The sequence below is a fragment of the Trachinotus anak genome, unplaced genomic scaffold, assembly GCF_046630095.1.
Source record: "Trachinotus anak isolate AG129_WGS33_773 ecotype Australia unplaced genomic scaffold, CSIRO_AGI_Tana_v1 ptg000026l, whole genome shotgun sequence".
NCBI classification, from domain to species: Eukaryota; Metazoa; Chordata; class Actinopteri; order Carangiformes; family Carangidae; genus Trachinotus; species Trachinotus anak.
Window position 1 is genome coordinate 12,668,579 of NW_027273877.1, and position 14,948 is coordinate 12,683,526.

General features: G+C 41.0%; 3 protein-coding genes across 4 annotated transcripts in view; 1 reads left to right on the forward strand and 2 right to left on the reverse strand.

The window, feature by feature from the left end:
* LOC139609622 (protein NLRC3-like) overlaps positions 1 to 7,000 on the forward strand; it is a 248,792-nt gene extending 241,792 nt beyond the window's left edge. For both annotated transcript variants that reach the window (XM_071464483.1, XM_071464481.1), the window contains 5 exons: positions 113 to 1,916; positions 2,023 to 2,196; positions 2,290 to 2,463; positions 5,636 to 5,682; positions 5,838 to 7,000. In XM_071464483.1, the coding sequence (XP_071320584.1) occupies positions 113 to 1,916; positions 2,023 to 2,196; positions 2,290 to 2,463; positions 5,636 to 5,682; positions 5,838 to 6,376 (2,738 nt within the window). In that variant the 3' untranslated portion in view covers positions 6,377 to 7,000. The remainder of the gene's footprint in view (positions 1 to 112; positions 1,917 to 2,022; positions 2,197 to 2,289; positions 2,464 to 5,635; positions 5,683 to 5,837) is intronic.
* LOC139609645 (ribonuclease inhibitor-like) overlaps positions 1 to 14,948 on the reverse strand; it is a 137,236-nt gene that overhangs the window by 62,474 nt on the left and 59,814 nt on the right. The window lies entirely within an intron of this gene.
* Positions 1 to 14,948, reverse strand: part of LOC139609603 (NLR family CARD domain-containing protein 3-like) — a 93,270-nt gene that overhangs the window by 40,200 nt on the left and 38,122 nt on the right. The gene's annotated exons all lie outside the window — the stretch shown is intronic.

Below are 14,948 nucleotides of genomic sequence, written 5' to 3' on the forward strand. Positions count from 1 at the left end.
ATTCAACATGATGGAGAAATGAGACATTTACTAATGTCTCAACACATGTTAAAATGTTTTATATTTTTTCCATGAATCAGTTGTGTATCTTATTTGCTGTGTGTTAATTCAGGAACTCCTGCTGCAGTTTGTCAACATAAACTTAAGTCTGAGCTGAAGGAGAAGTTCCAGTGTGTGTTTGAGGGGATCTCTAAAGCAGGAGAACCAAACCATCTGAATCAGATCTACACAGAGCTATACATCACAGAGGGAGGGGCTGGAGAGGTCAATGATGAACATGAGGTCAGACAGATTGAAACAGCTTCCAGGAAGCCAGCCAGACTAGAAACAACCATCAGACTAGAAGACATCTTTAAAGCCTCACCTGGAAGAGATGGACCAATCAGAACAGTGATGACAAAGGGAGTGGCTGGCATTGGGAAAACAGTCTTAACACAGAAGTTCACTCTGGACTGGGCTGAAGACAAAGCCAACCAGGACATACAGTTCACATTTCCCTTCACCTTCAGAGAGCTGAATGTGCTGAAAGAGAAAAAGTTCAGCTTGGTGGAACTTGTTCATCACTTCTTCACTCAAACCAAAGAAGCAGGAATCTGCAGGTTTGACCGGTTCCAGGTTGTGTTCATCTTTGACGGTCTGGATGAGTGTCGACCTCCTCTGGACTTCCACAACACTGAGATCCTGACTGATGTGACAGAGTCCACCTCAGTGCACGTGCTGCTGACAAACCTCATCAGGGGGAAACTGCTTCCCTCTGCTCGCCTCTGGATAACCACACGACCTGCAGCAGCCAATCAGATCCCTCCTGAGTGTGTTGACATGGTGACAGAGGTCAGAGGGTTCACTGACCCACAGAAGGAGGAGTACTTCAGGAAGAGGTTCAGAGATGAGGAGCAGGCCAGCAGGATCATCTCCCACATCAAGACATCACGAAGCCTCCACATCATGTGCCACATCCCAGTCTTCTGCTGGATCACTGCTACAGTTCTGGAGGATGTGTTGAAGACCAGAGAGGGAGGAGAGCTGCCCATGACCCTGACTGAGATGTACATGCACTTCCTGGTGGTTCAGTCCAAACTGAAGAAGGTCAAGTATGATGGAGGAGCTGAGACAGATCCACACTGGAGTCCAGAGACCAGGAAGATGATTGAGTCTCTGGGAAAACTGGCTTTTGAGCAGCTGCAGAAAGGAAACCTGATCTTCTATGAATCAGACCTGACAGAGTGTGGCATCGATATCAGAGCAGCCTCAGTGTACTCAGGAGTGTTCACACAGGTCTTTAAAGAGGAGAGAGGGCTGTACCAGGACAAGGTGTTCTGCTTCGTCCATCTGAGTGTTCAGGAGTTTTTGGCTGCTCTTCATGTCCACATGACCTTCATCAACTCTGGAGTCAATCTGATGTCAGAGGAACAAACAACATCAAAGAAGGTAAAAATAAGAAAAGTCCAATCTACAGAAACAGACTTTTTCCAGAGAGCTGTGGACAAGGTCTTGCAGAGTCCAAATGGACACCTGGACTTGTTCCTCCGCTTCCTCCTGGGTCTTTCACTGCAGACCAATCAGACTCTTCTACAAGGTCTGATGACACAGACAGAAAGTGGCTCACAGACCAATCAGAAAACGGTCCAGTACATCAAGGAGAAAATGAGTGAGAATCTGTCTGCAGAGAAAATCATCAACCTGTTCGACTGTCTGAATGAACTGAATGATGGTTCTCTGGTGGAGGAGATCCAACAGTCCCTGAGATCAGGACGTCTCTCCACAGATGAACTGTCTCCTGCTCAATGGTCAGCTCTGGTCTTCATCTTACTATCATCAGAAGAAGGTCTGGACGTGTTTGACCTGAAGAAATACTCTGCTTCAGAGGAGGCTCTTCTGAGGCTGCTGCCAGTGGTCAAAGCTTCTTACAAAGCTGTGTAAGTGTAGATTATTATTCATCATTATATAAAGACAATTCTATCTGTTCAACAGGAGAGAAAATAAATTCCTGTCTTCTGTAATTTCTTATGATCATCTCTGTAGACTGAGTGGCTGTAACCTCTCAGAGAGAAGCTGTGAAGCTCTGTCCTCAGTCCTCAGCTCCCAGTCCTCTAGTCTGAGAGATCTGGACCTGAGTAACAACAACCTGCAGGACTCAGGAGTGAAGCTGCTGTCTGCTGGACTGGAGAGTCCACACTGTACACTGGAAACTCTCAGGTCAGGATTCATCAACCTGTTTATCTGATGACTGTTTAACAGACCACCAAGTGTTGACAGAGTGTTCCTGTGTGTTGTTTTGTGTGTCTGCAGTCTGTCAGGCTGTCTGATCACAGAGGAAGGCTGTGCTTCTCTGGCCTCAGCTCTGAGATCCAACCCCTCCCATCTGAGAGAGCTGGACCTGAGCTACAATCATCCAGGAGACTCAGCAGTGAAGCAGCTGTTTGCTGGACTGGAGGATCCAGACTGGAGACGGGACTCTCTCAGGTATGGACAGACGATGTCTGATAGAGGAGAAAAGCTGGAGACATTTCCTCTGTCACAGCTGATGACAGATTTGTACAGAAGTTCTTTGCTTCAGCAGAACAATCCCAGAGACTGTTGTTATGTTCCCTGATGAGGAACCAGGGGATGAGGGGAAGTAACAAAATAAAAAGTTTCATAAAAGGAGGGGCCACACCTGAGCAGGGTAAAGAGCAACAACACAAGACCACACCAGACCCACAGCATTAGGATCGTAACACTGTAGAGACCTGTTCAGTGTTGATGCACTAATAACAACTGAGCAACAACAATAAAACCATCTAAAATTATGCAAGCGCAGATGGATAAAAATCTGTTTTTGCTTAGGTCTTTGCTTTAAGACATGCTTTTATTGTGAAAGTCCTGACTGAAACTTGTGATCTGTATCTTTTCACAACATTAACACTTCTTTCTGGAGTGTTTCGTAACCTTTCAAGCACAATGCTTCTTCTGTGTACAAATTGTGTCACAACCAGTCACACTGTTTTTCACAGTTCACAGGGACTATTTGTTTTGACAGAACTGTTATTTATTCATGAGGTGCTGTATGAAAGTGTTTTGATTTGTTCTGGTGGAGAGCTGATACATTGTGTGTGATTATTGTTCTCATTTTGTAGTGTTAAATTAATGTTACATTTAATTTGCCCAGCCAGTTTGATGTCAGCATTCCCTGCATATAACCGATGTGCGTGCACGCACACACTCCACCAGCTGATCGTCATTTAAAGTGCTTGTTGTGTGTATGTGCTGCACTGGGATTAAACAGAGTGGAGGAGATCAACAGTCAGCTTTAATTAATAACCTCATTAATAAACATGTGGAAATGCACAGTAGGTTCTTCCCAAATAGTCTACAGTGACCAGCAGAGGTCCCCATAACCCAATTCAATTCAATTCAATTTTATTTGTGTAGCGCCAAATCATAATATACATTATCTCAAGGCACTTTACAGGGTAAGGTCAAGACCTTACTTTGTTACAGAGAAAAACCCAACAGTCCCGACTGTTCACCCTTTCATCAAATTCGTTAATATTCTCCTATGATAGAGCTAATGTTTTTTATAGTTGTTGTTGTTGGTTGCTGCAGACGCTACAACTTTGACTCAGAAATTCATCCGTCCTCAGCCGTACATTAGTCCTACAGTGGACAAATCAGTCTGTCAAATTGAAATTGATATTGTATTGATCACAATCATATTTGCAGCTTTTAGCCTATTTATTGAGCGTAAAAATATAACCATAACTACGTATAATGAAGCTATTTTACACATTGATAGTCTCTATTCTAGACAGAACGTCAACATACAACAGACTTCAGACTTCAAAGTGAAGATTCTCAGCCATCCAGGTCATGGTTACTGCTCCTCCACCTGCAACATCATTTGTCCCCTCACTGCTCCTCATCCTGTAGCACCCCTGACATACAGGATGCAGAATCCAGCAGTATGAGTCCTTATAATATATATTCTGTATTCATTCATTCTGTTTTAAGTCTGATTCCTTATATAATGTGGCAGTATAATAGGCATTTACTATGATTCCTTATTGCTGGCTTATTTGAAACATACCATGTTTTGTTTTCAATCTTACCGTGGTCCACTCAGCACTCCTGTATTATTGTGTAACAGTCGCTTGTTCTCCAAAATGGATATTCACACAGGCCCTACTGATATATTTAACTAATATTTAACTAACCTCCCAAAAATTCACGTTTAGAAGCCTGTTACTCCAATTCCACAGCATTGGATGAAATGACTTTCTGAGGACGGATTTTAAAATTAATGGGCTGCTCCTGGCTAATGTTGTGTGTTGCTGACCTTATCCATATCCAGTAACTCAGTCTAATCTGTTTTCTGTTAACGTCCCTAAATCTTCTAATTTAGTGGGGGAACCACTAAACTGCTTTAATGCACATAACATGATTCAGCTGTACCAATAATATACAGTCACATTCTTTACAAGTCTTACCTTTCAAACGTGCGTCCCAAACAGCATATTGTGTTGTTGCTCCACTGTGCTGCTACTATTTGCTGCTAACTTCCTGGAACTATAGAGATGCTCCATGATCCACCATTGCTGCAAAAACATGGTCCATTGGAGTGAACGGAGATGACGCGACTCTCTCTTTCAAGGGCTCTGTCCATGACCTTCTTTGTTATTATTGTAACCATGACAACGAAGATCAGCTAATGTTGAGGAAGTACTTGTTTGAACCCAAATCACTTCCACTTCCCAAATCAAATCACTTGATGTTTCGCTCCAGTGAAGGGAAATAGGAGCGCAACATAAAAGCTGAAGGAGGTTTCTGCCCCGGTGGAAGCAGCGTATTGTCAGGAAGTGAAGTCATTTATTACAAGTGTTAGAAGCAACAACTTCAGGGTGAACCAAGGCCAAAACTATACTCAGAAGAAAGTCTCTCCCAGAAAGTGCTAACTAAATCGAGGTGAAAACAAAGGAAACTAAAGACACCAACTAAACCTGGCTCCCTAAGTTAAAGAAAAACAGGAGGAAACAGATCAAAAATAAATGGCAGTTCACCCCTACAGCTTCAGTGCTATTTACAAGAAAGTGAATTCATCTATTTACATCCCCCAAAACAAAACCCAAATCTATTTCATACTCACAGCAGCACTGGGCCTGATCAAAAGCCACAGTTGACCAAACTAACAGAACTAACACTCAATCAGACTGGGGGCCGGGACAGAACCGAGCTGCTGCTGTCAGCTCTGTCACCGGAGCACAGGACAAACCATGGGGTTTGAAATGCTGGAGCAGAAGAAGTCTAGTGAAGCTACAGCAACTGTATAGTTTTCATGAAGGAGCCTCTTTGTGTCTTCTTCTTATTTGCTGTGACATTAGTTTGTGCAGCTTCAGAGTCACAGACTCAAAGTGTCTCACACCACAACTGGGATCAAATGGAGAAAACAAATGATGAAATCTTTCCTCCATGTCTCCTCCCTGCTCCGTGTAATTACAAGATAAAGACTCCACTTCCTGTTTCTCTGTGAATGTGCGTCCATACATACAAGCCCCCACTTGAACACAATCATGAAACAATGTGTGTATGAGAGCCATGTAATGTCCATGTCTGCATGCTGACAGAGAACGTGCTGGTCTGACCCCCCTCCCTCTTTCAGGGTGGAGCCTGCTGGAGTCCGGTGGTTGAGACCAGGTCTGAGGAAGTGTAAGTGTGTTTTTCATTGACTCATGAAAACAAAGCAGCACATTCAACCATCTTCAAACTGTCACATCACTGATGTCATGAGTCATCATCAGACTGTCAATAACTGATCAGATGATAGATCAATAACTGCAGCTGTGTCTCCTTCTCTCCATCAGATTCCTGTGAACTCACATTCGACACAAACACAGTGAACACAAACATCAAACTGTCTGACGACAACAGGAAGATGACACTTGTGGAGGAGCATCAGTCGTATCCTGATCATCTAGACAGATTTGACCAGTGTCACCAGCTGCTGTGTGGAACTGGTCTGACTGGTCGCTGTTACTGGGAGGTCGAGTGGAGAGGAGAGGTTCATATATCAGTGAGTTACAGAGGAATCAGAAGGAAAGGAAACAGTAAAGTCTGTCTGTTTGGAGGGGACCATCAGTCCTGGAGTCTGAACTACTGTGATGGTTTTTACCATATTTGGCACAATAACATAAGAATAGATATCTCCTCCTCCTCTGTCTCTCACAGAGTAGCAGTGTATATGGACTGTCCTGCTGGCTCTCTGTCCTTCTACAGAGTCTCCTCTGACTCACTGATCCACCTCCACACCTTCAACACCACCTTCACTCAGCCTCTGTATCCTGGGTTTGGGTTTGGGTTGAGGTTCTGGGCCAGTCCTGATTCCTCAGTGTCTCTGTGTTGAGTGTAGCAGAGAGAGCTTCTGTTGAACAGAACAGAGAGAAGAACTGGTTTTTGTTTCTGTCCCAGTCTCTCAAGCTTGTCAAAGGTTTTGTGGTCCTGGGTTTTAATCATCAGGTGACTCAGTGAAGTTTGAAGTCCAACACCCAAAGTGAAAACTGAAAACTCAAAGGCTCTGAGGGAAACTTGTCAAACTGTCTTTGAGTGAGTTTGAAAGTTCCTGACTCCCCTGAACAGTCATTTTTTGGAACACGGAGAAAAACTGTCACTTTATACGTTAAGAGCAAAATATCTTTGGAGAATATCTTTTGTTTCTCTGTATTATTCTCATTATCTTTCTTTTTTATTCTTTTTTAATGTGATCTTTTTTCAGGGTGTAGAGGTTTGTGGGGGTACATGCTCATGTATGTATGTATGTAGATGTTTATTATTGGGCCTCAATATAACTTCTTTAATGTGTATTAGTAAACCTGTTTTCTGAGTGATCCAATAAAAATAAATCAGATTTCAGGTCGCCTAATACTGTCTTTGTAAGGCTGCTGATACCCATTTACATTCAAAAGTGTCAGCATCATTTGTTATATCACTTGACACATCAGTGAATATTAAAATATACTTGTGAAGGACATACAGTACGTAAGAGCGATTGTCTGTGTGCTGGCTGTTTACTGACTGATATTTCTGGCTGAACAAATGAAACATATCTTCACTTTTTTGAAATCAAGCAGGTTGTGTCATTGGCAACTGTGACATTTTTGTGGTTATTAGACTGAAGCAAACGAGGACAAGAACCACACATGATGGAACGCTGTCAGAGACAGTTGTTGGAAAGTAATTAAGTACATTTACTCAAGTACTGCACTGAAGTACAAATATGTGGAAGATTTACTCTACTGGAGTATTTTCATTTTATGTGACTTTATACTTCCTCTCTACTACATTTATTTGACAGCTTTAGTTACTAGTTATTTGGAAGATTTTACACAATGGATAATATAACAAGCTTCTCATGTACAACACAGTGTTAAACATGAAACCAATGCTTTCCAACCTTTTTGGCTTCTGATGTCTCACAAAAAGCAGTTTGTGGTCAGGGTCACATTTTAGACATCTGAGTTTAAATTTTTACCATCAAAGGTTCATGGTTTCATTTCAGTAAGTGTTTGAATGATCCAATATCTCTACAGAAATCAAAGACTAGAGAAACAAATCCAAAAGGACAAAAGATCAGTTGTGTATTACAAAAACTTCTGCTTTCCCATGAATCATCTGATCCCCTGTCACACTTATCTGGTGACCCTGTTTCTAAAACTGTGTATAAGGTGAGTCAGACTAGCTCCACCTGCAGCAGCTACAAGGGTAACATGCTGCTGGCACACTGATACTTCAATATGAATCATCTCATGAGGTCATATTTAATAACATATCATTCACAGGGACCAAACCAGTACTTTGACTTCAATACTTGAACTACATGTTGCTGATAACACTTCATACTAATGTGCATTTACTTCAGGATTTTTCATGCAGGACTTTTACTTGTAATGGAGAACTTCTGCATCGCTGTACTGGTACTGTTACTGAAGCAAAGGATCTGAATAGGCTGCTTCTTCCACCACTGGTTATAGAAAGTATGTGCGTCCACAAAACAACCATTAATGAATCCATCTTTTATTTACAATGGTCACATCAGCATGCCAGCTCAGTAGGTGGTGATAAAACTTTATGGCAAACCCCACAGAAGAACAGCAGGAGCACGTGTGAGCGGGAAATTCAAATACAGCAACACGGCACCAGAGAGAGCCCCACCCTGGAAGGAGTTTTACAGAGATGACAAGATCATTCTGGAATAACTGAATAAGTGTGGACGAGGTCATCTGGATACCTGAAACACTCAGGAAAATGTCCAGGTGAGTGGGGCAGTTAGCAAGTGCAAGGTGTGGGTGAGAGCCAGTGACCTTTTTGATATTTCTTCTATTTCCAGTTTGCAGTAATAGTCACAGAACTTTTAAGGTCTCTGTCGTTTTAAATTGTTCAAACAATTGGCCTCTTGGTTGGCGTAGACCACAAGACTAAAAAAGTACTTCAGATCACGAGGAGCTGTTCCAGTGAAATGAACATGCAGAGGTGAAACATTTTACTGTACTGTCATCCATCATATATAAAAATATGGTCTGTATGTCCACCGTGTATTCTCCAGTAAAAAAAAAACTCCTTTGGCAGTACTTCATAGTGAAGGTAAACTGATCATTTGGAATGAAAATCGTATGACAAGATAAAGATATAAAAATGTTTTATAAGAGTGTCATTTATGATGTAAAACTATACTTTATCAAATACTGTTCTACCATTAAAATGAATATGTTTGATATGATGTTTTGGTCCTATCACCCAGCCCTTCTCCCAGAGACCAGTGACCAAACTGTGATGGTGGGATGGAGACACATAAACCTGACATGACTGTCTTTATTTCAGCCAGTTTCTCAGGAGGTTCTGGATCTGATCCAGTCCACAGTCACTGAGTACAGAACTGAGACAGACTGCACCAGATACACAGTGTGACCACTTCTTGTTTCACTTGGGAAGCATTATCTCTGTCTGATCCAGATTTGCTGGAACCGGAACACTACAGCATGAGGAGGAGATCTTTTCACTGTTGAATATGGGTTTACATGAACTGGATAATCATGCTTTGCCAAAGGTTTTTCTTCCTTCATGAAGAGCAGCTGCAGAATTTGCTGGATGAACATTTTACTGTTGGAGAAACTGTCACAGTGTTTGGTGGAAGTCCACGCACAATCTGGAGGAAAATGTTGCAGTACCAGCTGTCGGTGCGGCAGACTTACACTGATATAAGTCATGAAGACATGAAAAAAGTGATGATGGACTTCATTGGCACTTGTTCAAACACGGGCCAAAAGATGGTCATGTGACATCTGAAAGCAAAAGGTATCAGGCAGAGGTGTGGACTCGAGTCACATGACTTGGACTCGAGTCAGACTCGAGTCATGAATTTGTTGACTTTTGACTCGACTTGACAAAATGTAAAGAGACTCGCAACTTGAGCATTTTGACTTGAAAAGACTCGCTACTTTCCCTAAAGATTAAAAAGTATGTTACGTATGTAGGACCACTTGTGTGCGTCTCTCTCTCTCTCTCTCTCCCTCTGTGTGTGTGCGTGTGTGTGTGTGTGCGCTGTCGGTACAACATCCAATCAAATTCGATCCACATTATTTTGATCAACAGCATCCATCCAATCAAATTGCAGGACAAGATGACACAAGATGACTTGTCACCCTTTGCACTCTAAATCATCACAACACTCCACTCCAAAAATCATACAATATTTGTATCCTTTTTCGCACTTTCTATTTACATATGCATATACATAGTATATTATTATTTATATTTTGCCATTCTGTATTTTTATTTCTAGTCTACCTCAGTATTCCATTCTATTGTATATTTTGTATTCTAATACACCGGACTGCTGTAACAACCTAATTTCCCTTCGGGGATGAATAAAGTCATCTATCTATCTATCTATCTATCTATCTATCTACAACCAACGAAGAAGAATTACCAAACAACGGTGCGAGTTGGCAAAAATGATACCAAAGATAGTTTTGTTCGGGTATAAAAACTATGAGGTGGTCAACAAAAACCAACTGCAGTATGCAAAACATGTGAGACGAAGATTAAAGACGGAGACGCAACAACTTCCAACTTCGTCCGACATTTGAAGTTGCACAAAGAACGATAAGTTCTGAATGAAAGCTAACGCTAGCTTCTCGGCTAAGTAACTTTGCTAGCAGCATTGCTAAATCAGTGAGACTGTAAACTCACTGTTAACGTTACATTGCAAACACGGTAATCATTCCACTGCGGGTTCACTCCCTTACTCAAACTATTATAAAATGATATAGTTCGGGATTTTTGAAGCAGGTTGCATGACGTACGTAGTCAGTGTAGCTATCACACACATTAGACGAAATCACAACTAACCCGAACTAACACCGAAGACATAAAGTAACACAATTAAACATACTAATTGAGGCAGCAGGAGACCAGCAACTTCTGTGAGATGCCGGGTAAAATTGCTGTTTTTGTCAATGGAGTTTGTTGTGCTGGATAGAGTGAATTAACAAGCGATATCATCTCAGTTTCCTGACGGAAAGGGCTGTTTGATGGCAAGGTAAAGCAGTAAAAATATTCTTAATATAGCATACACTTAAACTGATATTGATTTTATTAGATTTGTGTCATGGCTAAAAGCCTTTCTGGCGTGGTGGTAGTGTCTGCTTCTCCACACTGAGAATACAATTAATACACAATGCGTTCACTTTTGTGTTTGTGTTTATCCATGTTCTATTTATTCATGTTTGACCCTTTAATACACTAAAGTGACATTTTTGTGTGTTGTATATTCACTGTCCTTACAAATCATGTTAGTCCTTCTAATACTATTCTGTGTCACGGGCGTGGCTTAGGTATCTAATTATCTGTTGTCCTCATAATTATGTATATTGTCAGGTTGTTATACTTTTAGTTGTGTCTTGTGTAAACAAACTCTGAAGTGAAATCTGTGTTGTGGGGCTAAAAACAGATTTTTTGATATGTACCACATGTCTGTGGTGAGAGTGGAAAGGGGTGTCCCTCTAATACACCAACAGACTGGTTTGTGGAGTAGTGTACCTGTAGTACACGAAAACCTGTGTGTGTGTGTGTGTGTGTGTGTGTGTGTGTGTGTGTGTGTGTGTGTGTATGTGTGTGTGTGTGTGTGAGATACTGGATGTAATTTGGCTTGTTTAGTTTGCTCAGTGCTGTTTCATCACTGTGTGGAAGTTTTATTGGGATAGATATATAGTTATATTGGGATCAGATTTTAATACTGTACATTGTCTCTTATAAATACAGTAAATAAATAAGTTATAAATTGTGTTATATATTTTATTGAACTTTATTTCACCTGTACTTTTGTTAAGAAATGTGCTCTACATGATTTCACTGTATAATATGATTGGAATTCATTGACAATAGAACTGACAGCTGGAATAGAACGCTCATGTTGTGACGTCCTCTGACATCACAGAGGCTCATTTGCATATCATCTGCAGGACAGTAGAGTTCTACAGTCCTATGTACATTTGGCCTGTGGACAGGTAAGACCTCCTCGCTTCACTCTCTTATTTCTCTTTGGTCAAACTGTTTCATGTTGTGGAAAAGGAGAATTTACTTTTCCTGTGTTTTCCTGTTCAGTGAGTCACTTTTTTCATCAGTTACAATCCAACAGGCATTATATTAAGATGTGCATCTCTGTTTGTAATCAGGAGATGCCAACGTACTTTTTCCTCTTGTACAACACAGTTTGAAGCAGAAAACTTTGTTTTACTTGTTGTCTAAGTTGCATGTGTGGAAAACTGTGTAGATCTACTTGCTCTGGAAGAAATTTTACATGAAAGGTTTGAAATTGTTGCATTTGTGACTTTCTGCAGTTTCTTTAACCGATAACATGAAAAATAAAGATGATTTAATAAGTATTTTATTACATGTGACTGCGTTGTTTTTTAATTCCTGTGTGCAGTTTGTTGATCACAAAAAAAGTTTTCATGTGACAGAAAAAGCTTCTTTTGAGCTCCTTGTGATGAATTGTCATGTTGTATTAACTGCACTTGCTGCTACACTGCTGGGTTATGAGTTTAGATATGAAACATGTCAGTTACAGTTACATTTCTGTTTCTGATCCACAGTGTAATGATGAAATGCTGGTAAGAAAGATTTTTGCTCAGTGAAGAAAATAAAGCTGATGAGTGACATTGTTAATTACAGCAGACAGAGATGGAGACAAGGAGGCAGCTGCTGATGTCACAGCAACCAACAGAGCAGCAGAAGGAGCATGAAGAGGAGAGGCAAAGACTTCAGAGACAGAGGAAGGAAAAAGATAAGTCCAGAGCAGACAGAGTCACTGAGGTAGGCCACAACGCAAACCCTCCCACACAGTCACCAGTGTTCACCAGGGGACCAACAATGTAAGAGTCACACAATGAATGAGACAGAAAGCACTTAGAAAACGGGACCAGAGAACTGAGGGAGATGGTTTCACATTTCAAATCTGACTAAACTAAGTAACATTTTACAAAGACAGTTGCAGCCACCTAGAAATAACTGAACAACCACTTGATAGTCAGATAGTGTATATGGTATAGCCCACCCTAACCCCTAAGCAGACATATAGTGACCTTACCCAGCCTCACCTAAGTGGGTGGTGCACAATACAACTGAACTAGTGACTGCCGAACATAACTGGGTCACATGGCAGCAGATCATCATCCAGATCCAGAGATCAAACCATGATCCTGCTGGAGAAGCAGACTGGAGTTACCACAGCTGCCGGCAGGAGACGCCCTCCACTGTTAGTGTGTGAGTGATGTTATAATGCTGAATTCTTTTGAGCGTGTTCAGTTAAAGTGCAAGTGTTTCCAGTGTTTAATGGACACTGAGAAGAATATTTACCTGATGAGGGGAAAAGAAACAAATGTCTCCACACAGGTCAGCAGCATGTACACACACCTCCATACAGTCAGTGTCCAGCAGGAGTTCAACTGAGCGACGAGGGGACAGAGTCATGGAGGGAAAATATTCATTTAAAAGTCACTGTTATATTCTGACAGACTGAACAGTGGAGACTGTAGCTGCTAATGTTATAAGCTCCCAGCTCACATGATGAGCTGTCGCCACGTTAGCCTGAACAAGCTACTGTTAGCCTGAACAAGCTAACGGTAGCCTAAACAAGCTAATGTTAGCCTGAACAAGCTAATTTTAGCCTGAACAAGCTAATGTTAGCCTGAACAAGCTAACGGTAGCCTGAACATGCTAATGTTAGCCTAAACACGCTAACGATAGCCTGAACAAGCTAATGTTAGCCTAAACAAGCTAACGGTAGCCTAAATTAGCTAACGTTAGCCTGAACAAGCGAATGTTAGCATAAACAAGCTAACGGTAGCCTAAGCAAGCTAACGGAAGCCTAAATTAGCTAATGTTAGCATAAACAAGCTAATGTTAGCCTGAACAAGCTAACGTTAGCCTAAACAAGCTAACAGTAGCCTAAATTAGCTAATGTTAGCCTAAATTAGGTAAGGTTTAATTAATTCCATCAGCAGAAAAACCCTCTACAGGAATTATACAATATTATCTGTAAAATGTTACATTCTTGGTTTGTGAAATTCAAAAACAAATACATAAAAAATAAGAACCATAAAACTTAAATTGATAGCTCCGGCTTTTATCTGCTTCAGTCACTGAATTCCACTGACCTATATTTGGGACAGGTGTCTACATGGGACAGGCCATTAATTCCATCTGCACAAAACTTGTGCACAGGAATTATGGGAAATACTGTCAAATTGATTAATTAAATCAGTGTTAATAAAAATACTATTAATATTACCAGGCTATCCAACAAAATATTACAACAAATTCATGTGATCTAGCTCTGAGAGACAGCGTATCTAGGACAACCTCATGTACAGAGAGAGAGAGAGACAGAGAGAGAGAGAGAGAGAGAGAGAGACCATATCAAAATACAGGTAGCCTACTTTAGAAAGGACGAAAGCTGAAGATCGCCATAGTTATTGAAACCTTTATTTGCATGAACAAATTAGATAACTGACAGGGACGATACATCCAGAGAAGCGGGCGTCTAATTGAGACCTGCGTTTATTTGACAAACTGTGCAGCCACACCAGGACAGTAAAATGGACTCGGCTTCTAATTGAAGTTCTGAGGTAAGTCATTTCAAATTGTCAAATAGTCATTTCCTAAATGCACACAAGGCAAAATAAGGCATTAATAGAAAAATAAATAAAATAATAACATCCTGCCTTTAAGTTGATAGAGCTTAACTTTCAGAACTGCAGGTTTTAACCTAACTACAGTTCCAGCGTAAAGTATTTACTGTCTTCTTGGTTCACTTTGTGGCATGGTGTAAGAGGCCAAACAAGTTCTGGCAGGATTGTTTCTTCTGGATGAGGCTAGTTCTGTTTTAAAATAGACATAGTTTTTTTTTCTTTTTTTGTTTTTTTTTAATCCCATCTCTGGCCTGTCTCTTCACCTGACCCCTCGTAATTTTCCTTCTTTTACTCCATTTTCCAAACTGGTCCATCAAATCACGTCTGCCCTCCCTCATGTATCAACAGTGTAAGCAGAGAACTGAGCCGTCATATGGATTAAATGAAGCTTGGATACAAAGAATTTGCCTCCATGACTTTCATTAATGGAGTTTCTTGAGGAATCGTTTCAGCTGTAATTTGAGATCATGAACATGTTGACGACATGTTGTTAATATAAAGTGAACAACTGAGACTCACTCAGCCTGAACTCTGTACAGAACTGATGTCTGTCTCTGAGCTGTTTCCTCCTGTGGCTCCGTTTACACACTGACTTCTGCTCCTCTACAACTTGTCCTGATGATCTGAGTCAGATCATAAACTGCAGACACCAGGCATGGTGTGTTTTTTTTTGGACCTGCTGCTGCACCTGAACCTGCTGCTGTCATTCCACATGTTGTTATTGTTACT